Source organism: Mus caroli, chromosome 17 (assembly GCF_900094665.2).
Source record: "Mus caroli chromosome 17, CAROLI_EIJ_v1.1, whole genome shotgun sequence".
Lineage (NCBI taxonomy): Eukaryota > Metazoa > Chordata > Mammalia > Rodentia > Muridae > Mus > Mus caroli.
In genome coordinates, this window is record NC_034586.1 from 20969471 (window position 1) to 20987493 (window position 18023).

General features: G+C 51.6%; 1 protein-coding gene across 1 annotated transcript in view; it reads left to right on the forward strand.

Annotated features, from left to right (window-relative positions):
* The window catches only part of Clcn7 (chloride voltage-gated channel 7), a 29231-nt gene extending 11596 nt beyond the window's left edge, over positions 1–17635 (forward strand). The window contains exons 2-25 of the mRNA XM_021185965.2: positions 1729–1797; positions 3045–3116; positions 3244–3309; positions 3793–3925; positions 4248–4357; positions 5169–5249; positions 6500–6562; positions 6672–6755; positions 7648–7741; positions 8003–8067; positions 8551–8667; positions 9103–9157; positions 9634–9694; positions 10308–10446; positions 11031–11124; positions 12654–12823; positions 14092–14143; positions 14431–14558; positions 14782–14867; positions 15161–15290; positions 16251–16310; positions 16393–16569; positions 16912–16992; positions 17219–17635. Of these exons, the coding sequence (XP_021041624.1) occupies positions 1729–1797; positions 3045–3116; positions 3244–3309; positions 3793–3925; positions 4248–4357; positions 5169–5249; positions 6500–6562; positions 6672–6755; positions 7648–7741; positions 8003–8067; positions 8551–8667; positions 9103–9157; positions 9634–9694; positions 10308–10446; positions 11031–11124; positions 12654–12823; positions 14092–14143; positions 14431–14558; positions 14782–14867; positions 15161–15290; positions 16251–16310; positions 16393–16569; positions 16912–16992; positions 17219–17305 (2274 nt within the window). The 3' untranslated portion in view covers positions 17306–17635. The remainder of the gene's footprint in view (positions 1–1728; positions 1798–3044; positions 3117–3243; positions 3310–3792; positions 3926–4247; positions 4358–5168; positions 5250–6499; positions 6563–6671; positions 6756–7647; positions 7742–8002; positions 8068–8550; positions 8668–9102; positions 9158–9633; positions 9695–10307; positions 10447–11030; positions 11125–12653; positions 12824–14091; positions 14144–14430; positions 14559–14781; positions 14868–15160; positions 15291–16250; positions 16311–16392; positions 16570–16911; positions 16993–17218) is intronic.
* The last annotated feature ends 388 nt before the right edge of the window (positions 17636–18023 follow it).

An 18023-nucleotide genomic window follows, 5' to 3' on the forward strand; every position in this document is an offset into this window, starting at 1 on the left:
GGTGTCTGTGGGTCTCATGGCTGTGGGGAACATCCATATAGCTGTGGGGTGTCTAGGGAGGAGGGCAGCTTTACAGGGGGTCCTGTGGCCCCAGAGGAGGAGGAGTCTTTACCATGTGTTTGGTGTGAATGTGGACTAGCCTTCCTGTCTGCAGCTCTACGTCACAGTGCCTGTAAGAAGCAGGAGTGTCTCTGTAAGGGGTTCTAATGTTTCTGGGATGGACGGATGCAGATGGACTGGAACAAGTTCTCAAAGCTTGTTGGACAGTGAAGGGATGGACTGTCTAAGAAGGCAGAGCCTTTAGGTCTACATCTTTGTTTGCCGTGGTTTCCTTTCCTGTCATAGTTGTGGTTCTTGACTGGACTGGGAGGAGCGCTGAGAGGGGATTGAGGCCCAGGCTGTTGCCCATCTGTCTAACTCAGCTTGGCTGCCCCTCACACATCAGCTACATTTTGTGTTCATGAGAAGTGCTTGGAGTTGGCTCAGCAACTAAGAGTATGACCAGCATCCACACTATGGTGCTCACAACTCTAGCTGCAGGGATCCAACATTTGTAGACTCTGCTGGCACCTATTCATGTGCACATATCTACACACAGACACATACACAAATTTACAAAATTTTAAAATACATCTTAAAAAAATAATAAATGTAGCTCTGGCCATGGTGGTGCACTCCTTTAATCCCAGCACTTGGGAGGCAGAGGCAGGCAGATTTCTGAGCTTGAGGCCAGCCTAGTCTACAGAGTGATTTCCAGGACAGCCAGGGCTGAATGGGAAAGCCTGGTCTACAGAGTGAGTTCCAGGACAGCCAGGGCTGAATGGGAAAGCCTGGTCTACAGTGTGAGTTCCAGGACAGCCAGGGCTGAATGGAAAAGCCTGTCTCGAAAAACCAATAGTAGTAGTAGTGGTAATGGTAGTGGTGGTGGTGGTGGTAGTAGTAGTAGAACGATCACTATTACTATAACAACCATAAATGCTTGGGGCCCTGAATGACCCTTGGTAAGGCCTGTGGGGGCAGGAAGGCTACAGGAAGCACTGAGGCTGGGACTGCAGCTGCTTCAGTTCAGGAAGATGCTCCAGGGACAGTCCCAGTCTGTGAGCTGCCAGGCTGGCCTGGAGCTCCCTTTGTCTTCTTTCTACACTTTGTTTCCATCACAGCGACTCTGCTTTGGACAAAGGACCACACAGCTTTTGCTCAGGTCAGAAGTTGGCCTTCCTTCCCATGTAACCCCCTCTTCACCAACATTTCTGAAAACACCCAGGAAATAGTTGAAATTTGGCATAAGCGCCACTCCCCACCCCACCCCCAATTTGTCCACCTCTCCCTTATTGTGCAGGCGTGACTTTATCCAGGTTGGGAGGCTGACAATCAAGGAAGTGTCCTTAAAGAAAGGGTACTAGCTGCCCTACACCTGTGTGATCTGCAGGGACTTCACACCATCTATCCACTCTGTTACTACTCTCTGGTTGGACACATCCTGCAGCCTTTGGCCCCAGTGCGTGATCATGCTTTCTCTCGTATGGAACAGACAGGGTGGTGTACTGCTAGTATGAGGAAAGCGGGGCTTTCTATCCCATGCTGGACTTCTCAGGGACAGGCTGCGCATGTCAGGAGCAGATCTGGCTTCCCGAAACCAAGGAGGGCAGAGTGAGGGTGGGAATGAGAAGGAGTCGTGCTCTGCCTCCCTCCCTCACCCCTGCCCTCTGGTCTCTCTTCTCTTCTCAGTCTCATTCTGCACTGTTCCGAATCGGACAGATGAACAACGTGGAGCTGGATGACGAGCTCCTGGACCCGGTGAGTGGCCTGATGTCCCCTGTTCCTGCTGATCAGGGAAAGGAGGAAGGGCAGCATGGTCGGCAGATAGCAGGATGCCGAGAGAGGAGGGCCTCTGAGGCCAAGTGACCAGCAGCTGTGAAGAGGGCAGAAGTTCTGTGGAGGAGGCCACACGGTACAGAGACCTTTGTCAGAGGGAGCTTAGTGTGACAAGGACCCAATGAGCTGAGGACTCTAGGAATGGGTGAGATGGGGCTTGAGGACGGACGAGGAATCCTCAGGCGTGGAGAGAAACCATTTCCTCTGACCATGGGGTAGATTCTGGTGTCCCTAGAACAGCTCTCCAGGGGCTCTTACAAAGGATTCAATGTTCATGTCAGGCGGCCTACAGCTGCCTGCACTTGTAGCTCCCGGGGATCCAGCACCCTATTTTGACCTCCATAAGTACCTGTACTCACAGGCACATACATACCTACACGTAACAAACATACGTCTTGGGAAAACAAACAAGGGGCTTTGGTTGTCCTTGGTGCTGTCTGCTGTGGTTTCATTTGTCCCAATGGGCAGTGATGTAGAGTGTTCTCACATGTCTGTAAGATTAGGTGTCCTCAGAGGCCAGAGGCACTGGACCCCTGTGGAGCAGGAGTTACAGCTGTGATAGGTTGTAGATATGGGTCCCTAGGAACCAAACTTGGGCCTTCTGCTAGAACAACACTCAGCCTCTGATCCATCCCTGCAGACCCTGTGTCAGTTTTTTAGCTTTTCTGTTGTTCTAGAGGTTTGCTTTTCCCAGGACTGGGGATGGAAGCTAAAGCCTGTGCCTTCAGGCTCGCACGCTGTCACTGTGCTGCCTCCCTTCTTGGTATTATTGCCTCAATACATAACCCAGGCTGGCCTTGAATTTCCAATCCTTTTGATTCTGCCTCCTGAGTGCCAGGATTATTGGTGTGCTCCCCCACACCCAGCTTTGCTGAGGGCTTATAATGGTTTTTCAGCTTTGTTGTTATTGGTTTGTTTTGTTTTTCAAGACAGAGTTTCTCTGTGTAGCCATCGTTGGCCTGGAACTTGCTCTGTAGACCAGGCTGACCTGGAACTCAGAGATCTGCTATGCATTGGTTGATTTCTAGGGTGTTAAACTAACCTCATTCTCCTGAAACAAACCTGAGGTATCCCAGGGGGTGGAGGTTTGTAGATTTCTGTGCCTTCCCAGCCTTGGTGTCAGATAACGCAGGGCTGTGGGATTTGAGAGTCTGTTTCTAATTCCACAGGAAGTCGATCCTCCTCACACCTTCCCCAAGGAGATTCCACACAACGAGAAGCTCCTCTCCCTCAAGTATGAGGTGGGCTCTCTATCCTCCCTCCTGGGCTCAAGCCCTGTCCTTTACAGCCCTCCACCCTGTCCCCTGGCTAGGCTTGCACCAGTACCCTGGGTCAGTAATGGAGCTTCTTGTGCCCTGGTCTATGCAGAGCCTGGACTATGACAACAGCGAGAATCAGCTCTTCCTGGAGGAGGAAAGACGAATCAACCACACGGTGAGCAGAGTGGGCCTAGGGCTTGTTAGCCTGGGTGCTGGCACGTTGGGCCAGGCAGTGACCCTGTTTCATCTCTCCCTCCTTTTCTCCCCCAAGCTGTGTGTTCTACAGCCAGCATTTGTTTTCATGGCTTGTGTATTGGAGAATGGGGCTCTGAATATGGGACCCCCTATCCCCAGATACTGGAAACTGAGGGAGAGCTGTAATCATCATGGCCAATAAGGTTGTTCTGTAGATAGTATACAATTTTTCAAATACGAGTAGCTGGTTGTGAATCTCTAGAAAACGTTACCTCCTTGGGATTCCTGTGGCCTTCAGTGGATGGTCTTTGAAGCATTGGCTGAGTCTGCTTCTGGCAGACTTGTGGCGAGAGCTGAACGTTGTACTATGTGTGGTGGCAGCCCTTGACTCTGCAAGCACCAGAGCAGGTTCCTGGATGCAGCAGTCAGCTTTGACTGTACCCTGTTCCCCGTCTCTCTCTAGGCTTTCCGGACAGTGGAGATCAAGCGCTGGGTTATCTGTGCCCTCATTGGAATCCTCACAGGCCTAGTAGCCTGCTTCATTGACATTGTAGTGGAGAACCTGGCAGGCCTCAAGTACCGCGTCATCAAGGACAGTATCCTCCAAAGACACTGTGTGGGGCACGTGGGCTGCGGGCTCAGCAGCAGAGCCAGGCGTATGTCTTCATAAGCAGGCAGTAAAGAACAGAGCAGACCGGGCTCCATAGAGATCACCTACAGATATGCACGGCACGGCACATGTGTGGTGTTGTCCTAGCCAGGCTGTGAGAAGGCTACAAGTTTTTCGCTCACTGTGGCCTGCTAGCTAGTCAGTAGTTGTGCCAGCCCAGGTCATGAGATGATCTGTCCAGAGTGAGACATGTAGGGCAGATGCATGCTCCACAAGTACTGCAGTACCTGTCCTTGACCATCCCTGAGACATTGACAAGTTCACAGAGAAGGGTGGCCTGTCCTTCTCCCTCCTGCTGTGGGCCACGCTGAACTCTGCCTTCGTACTCGTGGGGTCTGTGATCGTGGCCTTCATAGAGGTAAAGCCATTGTGTGTAGGAGACTGGGTACCCTAGATCCAGAGAGGGCTTGGGGTCTTGGTGAGAGTGTGGGCTCCTCTAGCTTTCCCATCATGGGCACCTGTTAGTCTGTGACAGCGGAGGCTTTCTACCAGAGAGACTCACAGTGTGCTCTGAATGGGAACTGTTCAGTCAGAACGGAAAACACACTGGGACTTCCTCAGCTCTGCTCCTAGTGTGCACTGTTTAATCCAATAGTGTAACTCCCATCCCATCTCTTGGCCACCCAATTCATATCCAGCCCATAGGTACCACACCTACCCCATATTTACATAGAGCTAGTTAAAAGGTTATTCTAGGGCTTGAAGTTCCCAGGAATTTGGGCAATTCATGCAGAGATCCAAGCAGAGGGGGCAGCAGGACCAGTTACTCCCCAGGGAGACTGTACTCTTAACCCACAGGTGGCTCCTCCAAAATACATCTTAATTCCAAAGATCCCAGGAGCCCATCTTTTTCCTAGGTTCCTCTCTGCTCCTTGTCTTTTTTTGTAGGGGGAATAAAAGAAGGAATAGAGAACATGCAGAACCTGCTCTGTGTATATAGATAGGAAGTGTCCCCTCACACAGCTCACTTGGGGACACATAACCATCAGACTCTTCCCTTGACCCTTCACACATGCTCACAAGGTTTCCTCGGGGTTGCTCCATTCCTGACTGGGCGTAGGGAACGACCTCTATGTCCCTAACAGGAAGCCCATCCCCATGTCTGCCCTTGTGGTTGTAGAGGCTGTGTACCCTACTTTACCTGCTCATTGGCACCTCTGTCTTTCCAGCCTGTTGCTGCTGGCAGCGGAATCCCTCAGATCAAGTGCTTCCTCAATGGGGTGAAGATCCCCCACGTGGTGCGGCTCAAGGTGAGGTGTGCAGTGAGACAGGGCAGGGCAAGGGATTTCTGCTTCCGTCGTCTATCTTTGTCTTTGCTTGATCCTCCTCCACATCTGGCACAAGGTTGTGCATCTGAAAGTGGCAAAAGCTGGACTTTGCCTGCAGTAAGTAGTACAGGAGTGTAAGGTGGTGACTGCAGCCATGCAATGCATGTCTGTAACTCAGGACTGTGTGGCCCTGAGTATGTCAGAGCTGGAGAGGCTGAGCTAGGGTGGGAGATGGCCTGCCTTTCCTTCCCTGCTTTCAAAGTTTTCTCTCACACTCACATAATCTTAGCAGCATCCTAAGGCCACAGAGACTGGACAGTTGTCACCACAGTCAATTACTGTTTGTTTTTGCAAGGCCAGCCTTTCTGCCTGAGTCTGGCCAGACACTGCCTCCTGTCTATCTCAGAAGGCAGGTAGTCATGGCTTCCTTCGAGATGCTCCCTTGCCTGGTGCTCCAGGGCCTCCCCTGGGATGCTCCTGGGCCTGGTGCCCTGCAGCCAAGGAAAGTGTGGTCACTCCTTGGAACTGGAGAGCCCTGTGCTGCTCTGCAATAGAGTAGGGGACATGATGCTCCCGCACAGCACAGTGCTGCCTAGACTTTGTGGAACAATCTGGAATGTCTTGCTAACTACCTCTGGCTAACAGACTGGGTTTCGGAGACTTCCTCAGAGCCCGTGTGGGGCATGCTGTCCTTCCCAGTCTCCCCCTTCTCCCTGCACCAGGGGCCATGAGCCAGGATGGGCTCAGATAACAGAGTCAGCATTTGTTCACCCCTGACCTCCCTGGTCACTCACCAGGCTCACATAGTTTAGGGGAGTCATAGTCCTTCAGTCCCCACCTTCATGGTTCCTGGCCTGATGTGGGGATGAATACTGGGGTGTCCGTGGAACAGGTGCTTGCACCTGCATGTTCATGAGGTAGGGGCTATGCTGTCAGTCCCAGCAAGTAATTGTCTCCAAGGTAAAGCTGTGCTGGGCCTAGGGCAGAGGCATAGTCATATGTCAGGGCTGAGCTTCCTCCCTCAGAACCCTCCAGGGATATAGCAGCACTGAGTTCCCCAAGGGGGTGTGGAACAGGAGCCCTGGGCACTGGCCTAGCATTTGTGGCATGGGCGGATGGTGAGTGGGAGTTCTCCTTGCGCACCCAGCAGCAGCGCTGGCCTCCCTTGAGCCCCAGGGGTTAGGCATGTACAGCAGGATTACTCAAACTCCGTATCTTCCTTGTTTCTCCAGACGCTGGTGATCAAGGTGTCCGGCGTGATTCTGTCTGTGGTAGGGGGACTGGCTGTGGGAAAGGTAACAACAGAATGTGTGACACTGGTCCCTCCTGAGTCTGAGTTTCTGTCCGTTGGAGGACACCAAGACCCATGCGTGACCTCTGAGTACTGATTGCTTTGTGCTCCAGGAAGGGCCAATGATCCACTCAGGATCCGTGATAGCTGCAGGGATTTCACAGGGAAGGTCAACATCACTGAAGCGAGATTTCAAGGTGAGTCCTTACACACACTTGTGGACTGAGGATTCATAGCTGTGTTTCAGCTGTGTCTTCACCCAGACCTATGGGTCTCTCTCAACATCCAGTTCCTGTCACCATCTCTAACTCTAAGGGTGTCTGGCCTGCTCCCAGTCCAGGGGGTTGCAGACTATCTGGTCTCTCCATGGTCAGTCACTGGGATGCTGGTGTAATTCTGTTGAATCTCTGACCAGCTTCTCAGGACAGGCCCTTGAAGGAAGTCAGAGCTGTAAATGGCTCCTCAGACACATGGAATAATTTGGTCATGTTTTCCACTGTTACCAGCAGTAAGATAGGCATTACACTAAACTTCTATGCCAATAAATCTATAGCTGTCTTTTGAAACAGGGTTACACTGTCTAGACCAGGCTGACCTTGAACTTAGGATTCTGTCTCAAGGCTTCTGAGAACTGAAATGCCAGGGATGTACCACCAAGCCTGTCTGAACAATCCTTGTTAAAATTAGAACAAGTTTAGATATTTTTCCACTCACTGTGCTTTCTTCAGTCACTAGGGTAGAACTGGAACAAGAAGTTCATAGACTTCTTGCATGCATGGAGAAGTTCAGTTACTGTCACACATGGAATCCTGTAGTTATGTTCTCAGCTGTGGGTACATGGGAATGCCAGCTCTCCTGATTTTTGTCACTGTCTGTAATATTGCTCTCTGTGAATCCAGTAGCTATTGTGGTGTTGATAATAATGTGATTATCTAGAAAAATGCTCCCTGCTTGATTATCTCGAAAAAAATATCCCTGCCTCTTACAGCTCTTCTTTGGCCTGTTTGATGGGACCTGTTTCCAACTTCCTTTCCTGTGCTAAGCAGCCCTGCAGAGCCTCCCACAACACCCTGCATCTTTCTCTTTCAGATCTTTGAATATTTCCGCAGAGATACAGAGAAGCGGGATTTTGTCTCAGCTGGAGCTGCAGCTGGCGTATCTGCTGCATTTGGAGCCCCTGTGGGTAAGGAGGGCCAGTTGCACCTCGTCACTGGCTATGCCCTCGGGTGCTCCATGGATGCCAGGATGCTGAAGCATAGTTCTTGTAGGCATAGTTCTGAGGTTTGCAGACAAGTGCCTGGTGAGGGTGAGGGCAGGGTCTTAAAGACACCAGCCGTGGCCTGCTTCTACCTCGCAGCATCCTTGGTGCCTCTGTTGGGCAATGGCAGTGGATAGGCTGCCCTGTGGCCTTGGTGGCACTTTAGCCCTGCTATTTGCCTTCCAGGTGGGGTCCTGTTTAGCTTGGAAGAGGGCGCCTCCTTCTGGAATCAGTTCCTGACTTGGAGAATTGTAAGTGGCTGAGGAAGGTGCCCCGGCCAGGGTGATGAACTTCTTCATCCCTTAGAAGTTCTTTCTCCTAGTTAGCCCATCCTTTTGTGTTGTAGAGCCCCTCGGTGGTCCAGTGCGGTGTTAGTGCCTCTGAGGGTTCCTGGGGCCCGGAAACATTGCCTTCTCTCACGGCTGTGTGCAGAGCTGCAGCTCCAGCTCTGACAGCCCCACTTGGCTCCAGCCCCTTCCCTTTTGTCTTAGATGGGGTTCCCAGACACAGCTTTCCGAATGACAGAAGTCCCGGTCTCCATGCCTGCTCCTGGCATTCAGAGGAGAGTGTTCTGTATAACTCATAGAATCTACGTGGGCCACGTGTGGCTTTGAGGGTGCTGGGCAGGCCAGATAGAGCTCTGAGAACACTGAGTACTGAGTGGGTTGGGCCGGACTCTGGGAGTATTGGGTCTACCAGGCAAGTCTCTTAAGACTGACTTCTCTCTGAAACAGTTCTTTGCTTCCATGATTTCCACCTTTACATTGAATTTTGTTCTGAGCATCTACCATGGAAATATGTGGGACCTGTCCAGCCCTGGCCTCATAAATTTTGGAAGATTTGACTCAGAGGTAATTTGCTAGCCATATAGTTCCAACTTGCCCTTTCTGGTGCCACCTGAGAACCCCATTGGGATAAGGCTGAGACCTGAACATGGCTTTGGGAAAATATAGATCTGAGTAGGGATGCTGAACTCTTGCCTGTTGGTGTGAGGGCCCTGCAGTGCTCTGAGGGTATGCACAGTGAGGGTGTGCACAGGGAGCTGCTCTAGCTGTGAGTGTACCACAGCTGCAGAATGAGATGGCTGCACAAGCCACCCAACCCAACCCAGCTCAGCCATGAAGGGCCATGGGCATAAGGTCTTCCCAAAGACCATTTACCTCACCCATGGATCCTCTGCTTCTGACAGAAGTGCTCTAAGGTCTGTGCATGTAGGCAGAGCTCCTCCCAGCCCTGTAATTTAAGCAGCAATTTCTCAAAGCCTTTGCTTTCTCCCCTCTGCACAGAAAATGGCCTACACCATCCATGAGATTCCAGTCTTCATCGCCATGGGTGTGGTGGGTAAGGGCCCCTCCCTATAGCATGGACCAGAGTGAACCTGTGTTGGGGAGGATGAACTCCCAGCTCTGCAGTTGCCTTGGTCAACTTGCCTTGGTCTCCACCCCTCACCTCCAGGCATAGCACTGCTAGAGTTATTATGCAGATGCATGCGGTGGTGGGCACTGCAAAGCTCCAGACTTGGAATGAGATTCCCTGGGGGATGGGGGAGGACTTTACAACATCTAAGGTTGAGAATTTCCTATCCAAAATACTCAGGGCCTGAAGTGGTTCATATTTCTTTTTTTCTTTTCTTCTTCTCCTGGAATTGAGAATGAATATATATATATATATGATTCAGAGGGGACCCAAGCCTTACAGGAGTCCATCTGTTTACACCTTATACTTGACAGAGGTCAGGTGTAGATTTTCCTACCTGAAGGTCATGTCCATGCTCCACTGTTCTGTGAGACTACCATTAGTCTCTTTTCTGGTTACAGGCGGCATTCTTGGAGCTGTGTTCAATGCCTTGAATTACTGGCTAACCATGTTTCGAATCAGGTGAGAACTCTGTTTTGTGTACCAGATTGACAGGTACAGCTCCACTGGGTGGGTGCAAGAAATGGACAAATTGTGGAGGCCTTGTCAGTAGGGGTCCTTCCTGAAGGTCTGTTCAGCTCAGCTGCTCAGGGCAGGTGGAGAGAGTGTGGCCTGGGGTAGAGGGACAGGTAAGTGCAGCTGGGGGGTGGGGTGGGGGAGGAGGTGGCAGGGGCTAAGGAGGCTCCTCCCCTGAAAAATGTTCCTCGGGTCCTGGGGTCTGTGAGAGTTAGCAGATAAAATTTGTCATGGAGAACAAAGTCATGGGTAAGTTAGATGCTGCCCACCGTCTGCCTGGGGTGCCAGCCCTTTTATTAGAAGAGCAGCAATCAAGTTGTTTGGGAAGGTCTTGGGCTCATGGCATGTCTACCTGTGTTCGCACTGGTTTCAGCTGTTATGCTGGTGTAGCCACAGGGTGAAAGATAACCCCAGGAGTCTGGGCTGATTGATCATTAAACCTGTGTTATCCTCTCATCAATGGGTTCTGGGTCTGGTTTTCCTGGCAACTGCCAGGGGCAGGGCAGATGAGGCTACTGTCCCTGGCCATCCCTGCAGCAAAGTCCACTTTGGTCTCTAGGTACATCCACCGGCCCTGTCTCCAGGTGATTGAGGCCATGCTGGTGGCTGCTGTCACAGCAACAGTTGCGTTTGTCTTGATTTACTCGTCTCGAGATTGCCAGCCCCTGCAGGGGAGCTCCATGTCCTACCCACTCCAGGTAGGCACAGGCTTTGGGCTGGCCCTGTGAGCAGGACCCACTGCAGGCCTTTCATTTCCCAGAGGTAACAGTGCTCTGTGTGTAGGGTCCCATGGAAAGCTGAGGCTGTCTGTCACTAGGTTCGTGGGGAGTGGGTTCTAGAGTGATCTCACCAAAGTCCTTTCCAGGACTTCCTGGAGAGAGTTTTAGACTGAAGCTCAGAATAGATTAGAGAAGTGCATACCTGTAACCTCTGTCCTCAGGCAAACAAATGATGTGTCCCTCCATGTAGTAAAATAGTACTCAGCTGAGAAGACCGGGCCTCCTGGTTCCCAGGACCAGTGTCCCACTGTCGATTCTAAAGCATTGCTTATGAAGCTCCTAGGATCCTGTTTCTTTTGGATGGCATGGACAAATGGACCTCCATCACCCAGAGAGGTGGTCATGCCAGTGAAACCCTTTCTGAACTTCACCTCGGGCTGTATTCTGAGCCCAGATCCTGTCTGGTGCTCTCCAGACTCGGGGTACATGAGCAGCACTCCACCGCACAGCATCTGCCCTGTGGCCATCTCTCCCTCTGTGTCCTTCCTTTCTCAACTCTGCAGCTCTTCTGTGCAGATGGTGAATACAACTCCATGGCCGCAGCCTTCTTTAACACCCCTGAGAAGAGCGTTGTCAGCCTGTTCCATGACCCACCAGGTAAGTGCAGTCAGCATGGCTGCAGCTTCCTATGGACAGTGGGCAAGCTTTTGCCTCAGAGGTCAATGGTCTCAGCTAAGGGGTCTTCTCTGGTGTGGTGAGGTGTGCTGCAGTGCAGGAGCCAACATGGCACCGCACAGGACTGCTGGGTTCTTGGGGGTAGCCAAGCACCGGAGAGGGACTGGCTGCGCTCCCAGTCTTCACCTTTCTTCCTAAGGGCAGTCACCCGAGTTACCTCCATCTTTCTCTCCAGTGGAAAACTTAGCCTGCTGGCTCCAAGCTCAGGCTCTCCGGGGCTCAGCTGTAGCCCTGGTAGTGCCTAGAGTTAGTAGTGTGCCTCTAGTGCTGCAGAGCTGAGCAGCCTTAGACCTGTGTTTCCAGCTCCTCCCTTTCTGTCTAGTTTGCTTTCTCCTGCTGATGAAAACCAGCTCGAGAAGGAATGGGTTTACTTAGCTTATAGGTTGTGGTCCATCTTTGAGGAAAGCTGAGGCAGGAACTGAATGAAGCAAAGACCGTGAAGGAACATTGATTTCTGGCTTCCCACAGTATGCTGGATCCTCACACTTCACTTAGCAATCAAGAAAACGCCCCAGCAGACATGTCCACACCTGGAGGCAATCCTTTAGTTCCCTGTTCACAAGTATATCAAATTAACAACTGAGGTTAACCATGACATACACCCTACTTATGGGAACAATTGTTTATAATTGTGTCTTACCGTAAAGCTACTGGGGACTTCCTTGTGTGGGGGGCTGTCCATAGGAAAGGATCATGAAAGTTAATGCATAAATTTGCCATAGACTAAGCCAGTGGCCTCTAACATGTGGACCTCTGCTCTTACTGACTTGTTCCTGCTGACATCAGTCACCTGGTCCATGGTTAGCTGCACAGACTGCTGGCACATCCCCCAGCCTGGCCTTCACATAGGCCACTGCGGTTCCTCTCTTTTTGGCCTTTTCTGGTTTCTCATCCACAAATACAACCTCATCATCTTGTTTAGGATCTACAAAACTCCCACTGAATTATAGTGGCTAGGAGTGGTTTGGGGGCCCAATGGGGACCCAATAGAACATGTCTTGGTCACCTCTCCCCTCTGGTGAGTGTTTGCCCTGAACTGCTAGCTATTGCAGGGCTCCTGGGCTCAGGGAAGCTGCCCTAGTGCAGCTGGCATATGAAGTCACACAGATTGAGTCCAGCTGAGCTCTCAGGAGTATGGGCTTCCTCTTTGTGCTAGAGAACAGCCTCTACATGGGGCAGGGCACGTTGACTTCAGGCTGTTGCTCGTTCTGGGGAGTTTGGTGTTGGCATTATGGGCCCTGAATTTGACAGCTATGCTGCCATCTTGAAGTTACCTTGCTGTACTTCCTCACCAGCACTTCTGATGGGACCTACCTCTCACCTGGAAACGCTGAGAATACAGAACTTTCTGGGGACCACTGGGAATCTGGGCTCTGGTGCCCATGGCAGGCAGGGAATCCCTGCACAAGCCTGAGTCCCAGCTATAGCCAGATGACCTTCCTTTCCCCTAGGCTCCTATAATCCCATGACTCTCGGCCTGTTCACCCTGGTCTACTTCTTCCTGGCCTGCTGGACCTATGGCCTCACAGTATCTGCTGGTGTCTTCATCCCATCCCTGCTCATTGGGGCTGCCTGGGGCCGACTCTTTGGCATCTCCCTGTCCTACCTCACAGGGGCAGCGGTGAGTTGGGGGAAGCACGCCAGAGCTCTACTCCTCAGGTGTTCCTGCTGGCCCTAGGTCTAGGGGATACCACAGGTGGGATCTGGACACTGGGTGCATCTAGGCAAAAGCTCTGATGCCATGGAATACTACATGACATAACTGGAGACACATCAGGGAGATAAGGAGCCCAGATCCGTCTAGCACTGACCTGATTGTAGGCCTCAGCCCTTCCTCTCACCAGCTGCCAGGCGGTTTTGATCTGTGTGTTTTCTCACTTCAGTTTGAGTAAGGTTGACAAGTTATGCTGGGAGGTGGTAGGGCACACATTTAGTCCAAGCACTCAAGAGGCAGAGGCAGGCAGATCTCTGTGAGTTCCAGGACAGCCTGGTCTACAGAGTGAGTTCCAGGACAGCCAGGGCTACACAGAGAAACCCTGTCTCAAAAAACAAAAAAGAAAAGGAGAAAAAAAATTATTTTTAATTTTAAAAAAAAGGGAAGGGAAGGGAAGGGGGAAAAACCTAGATTGACAAATTACAGAAGGGATAGCAACAGGAAGCCTGTAGCTGACCCTCCCCTGTCCTTAGGCTCAGGTGTCTGTCTAGATCTGCTTTGGTTGGGTTCTGTCTTCTGAGATGTGGTTCACAGGAGTGATTGCTGTGAACATAAACAGTTCAGTGGCATTAGATGCTTAGCATTGTGCCACAGTCCCTTCCAGCTTCAGTGTTGGTTCTTCACCTAGAAAGGAGCCCTGCTGTATTAATAGCCACTCCCATTTTCCCTTCCTCAGTTCTGTTAGCCTCTACTTCCCACTGTCTTTGGACTCATCTGTTGTCAACATTTCCTAGGGCACACAGTATATACCCTCATATCTGCAATGTCAACTGAGTGTGATGTCCTGTTGTTTGATCTGTGTTGTGACGTGTTCTAGGGTTTCTTTCTTCACAGCTGAATGTCTTTCCTTGGGTGATTCAGTGTGTCCTCGTGGACATGGGCCGTGGCACCTTGTGCACACTTTTGTCTGCTGTCCTCACTGTCTGTAGATTCCTTGGCAAAAGCACAGCCTTATCAACTCATGGGTGTGGGCAAGTAGCATAGTCTGTACCTTGTCCCTATACGTGGCACACCTAGCTAGAGTGTTAGCACACTGTTTGTAGCAGGGGGCACTGGAGTAAGATGTCCTGTGTGTGCATCACTATGCCCAAGCATAACGTCTTCACTAGTAGGCCCTGGTAAGTTGGGTGAGGATTACCACCGTCTCTGATACTCACCCATGTTGCGTCCCGCAGATCTGGGCAGATCCTGGTAAATACGCCCTGATGGGAGCTGCTGCTCAGCTTGGTAAGCCCCAGCTCTTGCCTTCTTTGGTGAGTTAGCCTCAGTTTTACCCTGCCTACCCGTTGTGTGTTCCACCATGGCTACCCTTTGCCATTTATGTGAGCAGGACTGGAAGTGAGGCAGATGAGGTCATCAGTTCCATAGCACAGTCTGGGGGCAGTGGGTAGGGCTCAGCAGTTAGCATCCTTGCCTCTGGGGTCTGGAAAGTTGGGTGGGTAAAAAGACTGCAGATGTAGCAGAGCTGAGGATCCTATGTTTAGAGGGACAGGGGCTTATGATTACCCCCACAGGTGGGATCGTGAGAATGACCCTTAGCCTGACAGTCATCATGATGGAGGCCACCAGCAACGTGACCTACGGTTTCCCCATCATGTTGGTGCTGATGACTGCCAAGATTGTGGGTGATGTTTTCATTGAGGTGCGCAGCATGAGGGGGGTGGTTTGTCCTCTGTTACCCTGGATATTGTCCTTGTAGCCTGGCACTGGGGTTTAAGGGGCTTGCGACAGCTGCAGAAGGAAGGGAGCCCATTGAGTCATTCCCATACGCCCTCTTCAGGAGGAGAGTACAAGTAGGGCCCTGGGAAAGACAGTGTGCCATAAGGACCCCTGGACAGTGTCCTGAATCCTGACTCTGTACCCAGGGCCTCTATGACATGCACATCCAGCTGCAGAGTGTACCCTTCCTACACTGGGAAGCCCCAGTCACCTCACACTCGCTCACAGCCAGGTATGGCCAGCTGGCCTGTTAAGCCTCTGGGTTCCTGGGTGCTATGGGTGGATGTGGACAGGGCAAACACTGAATGCCTGTGGAGAGCCCAGGTCCCAGCATTCCCACTGTGGCCGATTCATGGCTAGTCTCCCAGTACCTCCTTAAGTCTCTGGCATGGAAATGGGGGTTCTGGGGTCCCAAGTCTGACAGCTTTGTGTCGGTCAAGTATTTACATGGTACAAAAGTTCTTAAAGAAGTCCCCTGACAACTTGTGCTGTGGTGTAACTCACTTGGCTTGGGCCTCTTGGCAGGGAAGTAATGAGCACACCTGTGACCTGCCTGAGGCGGCGAGAGAAGGTTGGCATCATCGTGGATGTCCTAAGTGACACAGCGTCTAATCACAACGGATTCCCTGTGGTGGAGGATGTAGGAGACACCCAGGTACTGTGGACACCTCTCTGAACGTCAGCTCCTTTTTTTTGAGACAGGGTTTCTCTGTATGGCCCTGGCTGTCCTGGAACTCACTTTGTAGACCAGGCTGGCCTCGAACTCAGAAATCTGCCTGCCTCTGCCTCCAGAGTGCTGGGATTAAAGGCATGTGCCACTACGCCCAGCTCTTCAGCTTCTTTTTATTTTGTACCTGTGAGCAGCACATGTCTCGGGGTGGGGAGGGGGGTGTTATGTAGTTCACCTGAATAAGAAACTTTAAGATATTATTTTTATTCTATTTATGTGTTTTGCCCACATGTATGTATGTGTACCACATGCATGACTGGTACCTGAAAATTTCAAGAGATCCTTGGAGTTGGCATTATAGATGGTGAGAGCTATCATGTAGGTGCTTGGAATCAAGCCTGGGTCTTCTGCGAGAGCATCAAGTGCTCTTAACCAGCCACTCATCAGTTCTCCAGCTCTTGAACAGGAAATCATGTATTCCTTGTAGAGTAATAAAGTCCTCTCTTAGCTGGACTGTCCCCCACAGACCACAGGCCTTCGGTGGTTCTATCTGGACTTCTTAGTCATGGTGTTGGTGACTATGAATCTGTCAGAAGGTGCTGGTGAGGGGTGAGGCCAGCTAATGTTGACACCCTTGGCCTGCTAGGATGTGTTGGACATTGGCACTGATGGACTGAAAGAATGTAAGGAACACACTTGGGCTACATCTTGCTACCAGTTGATTTCTTTCTCAGCATGACTTCCATGCTCTGCTGGAAGGCTTAGCCCTGTGTCAGATACTTGAGGGATTAGCAGGATTGTGCGAGACATGCTCACTTCAATGCCTGTACTTAGAGGTGACCGTGGAACAGCAGCCATGGGCCAATGGGGGAATCTGGCCAGAATAGGATTGGCCAAAGTTTCCCACTGCGGTCTCAAGGCCTCTGACTCTTTCCTCTCCTGCAGCCAGCCAGGCTCCAAGGCTTGATCCTGCGTTCCCAGCTTATCGTTCTCTTGAAACATAAGGTACACCCAGCTGCCCTTGGGTGGGAGTGTCCTGGGCACCGTCCTTCACAGTGGCAGACACATAACTGGCTGCTGCCTTCAGGTGTTTGTGGAGAGGTCCAACATGGGTTTGGTGCAGCGGCGGCTGAGGCTGAAGGACTTCCGCGATGCCTATCCACGCTTCCCCCCAATCCAGTCCATTCATGTATCCCAGGATGAGCGTGAATGCACCATGGACCTTTCTGAATTCATGAACCCTTCTCCCTACACTGTGCCTCAGGTACTTACGGACCCAGAGGAGTTGGAAGCAGGGCTGGGGTATGGTTTGATGCCTTATACACTTTGAAAAGATGGTAAGGAGCCTCTGGAATCGTGTGGAGTAATTGCTGCCAGGCAGAGGAGGCTTCCGGGATCGTGCAAGTAGAGCTTGCATCCTGAGGTGGCCATCTAACCAGAATGTATTAGGGACAGCCTGAGAGAACCCCATTAGCATTACACAGGTCCTTAGAGTCAGGCATGGAGGGGAAGAGGCAGCTCAGAACCCTTGAAGTGCTTGGTTTGGGGGTTTGAATCTCTTCCTATGCTGGGTAAAGTGGGCTAAAGGCAGCTGATTACTTTGCAGGAGGCATCTCTTCCTCGGGTGTTCAAGCTCTTCCGGGCTCTGGGCCTGAGGCACCTGGTAGTAGTAGACAACCACAATCAGGTGAGACTGCTGTCTGTCCTGCTGGAGATTACGGGAGCTGGTTCACACTCTACTTCCTATATTATTGCTAGGTTGTGGGTGGACATTGGGTCTTGTCTGTAAGCCTGGGTCCTAGCCTATTATTATTGTACACCTACTTGGAACTAGTATGTGGAGTATGCCATCACATGGAGTAGAAGTTCTGTAGACCCTATGGGGACTCTGTGACCTGGTATTGTTCCTACAGGTGGTCGGGCTGGTGACCAGGAAGGACCTAGCAAGATACCGCCTAGGAAAGGGAGGCCTAGAAGAGCTTTCACTGGCCCAGACGTGAGGACTGGCCCCCCAGCCTTGGACAGCAGTACCCCAGCCCCTCTGCACCTCCTCCCAGGGTCCCTGATCTCAGCCAAAGCCTTGCCCCCTAGGCAGTGCAGCAACAGGAGCAAATGCCCTCCCTAGGCTTGGCTGGTGTGGGGGCCAGACCCTTTGTCCTGGGCAGTTGGTTTCAGCCATCAGCACTTTCCCTATGCCCTGACCCTCCAGGCCTCAGAGTTGCCCCACTCCTGGTTCCTTCTCCCAGGATGAAGCGTGTGTTTTCACACCCCTGTGGCTCACTTTTGAGAGCCAATAGAGTGTGTGTGAGAAAGACAGACGTGAGCTACTACCTACTGCTGTCTCTGCTCTGACTCTGAGCCCTTACCCTGTCTGCACTGCTCACACAGCCAGGGGCTTCAGTAGCAGGGCATGAGGAGCTATTACAGCCTGGAGCAGACTCTGTCAGGGAACCCACATGTGCCACACATGCCGCCCCGCATCTTTGTCCAGAAGATGGGGAGACTGGTTCTATACCTGGGGCTTGTGATCTGAAAATCACATGAAGACTGAATTTGAATTCACCAAATTCTGCCCTAGGCTTTCAGACCTGGGGTCATGGCCCTGGACCACAGCCAGAATGCAGGTCTTTTTGAAGCCCTTAGGTCCCTGGGGTCCATAGTAGCTTGCTTACTACTGTACTGTGTGCGAGGCCCTTGGGAAGTGGCCTCCCAGGGCCT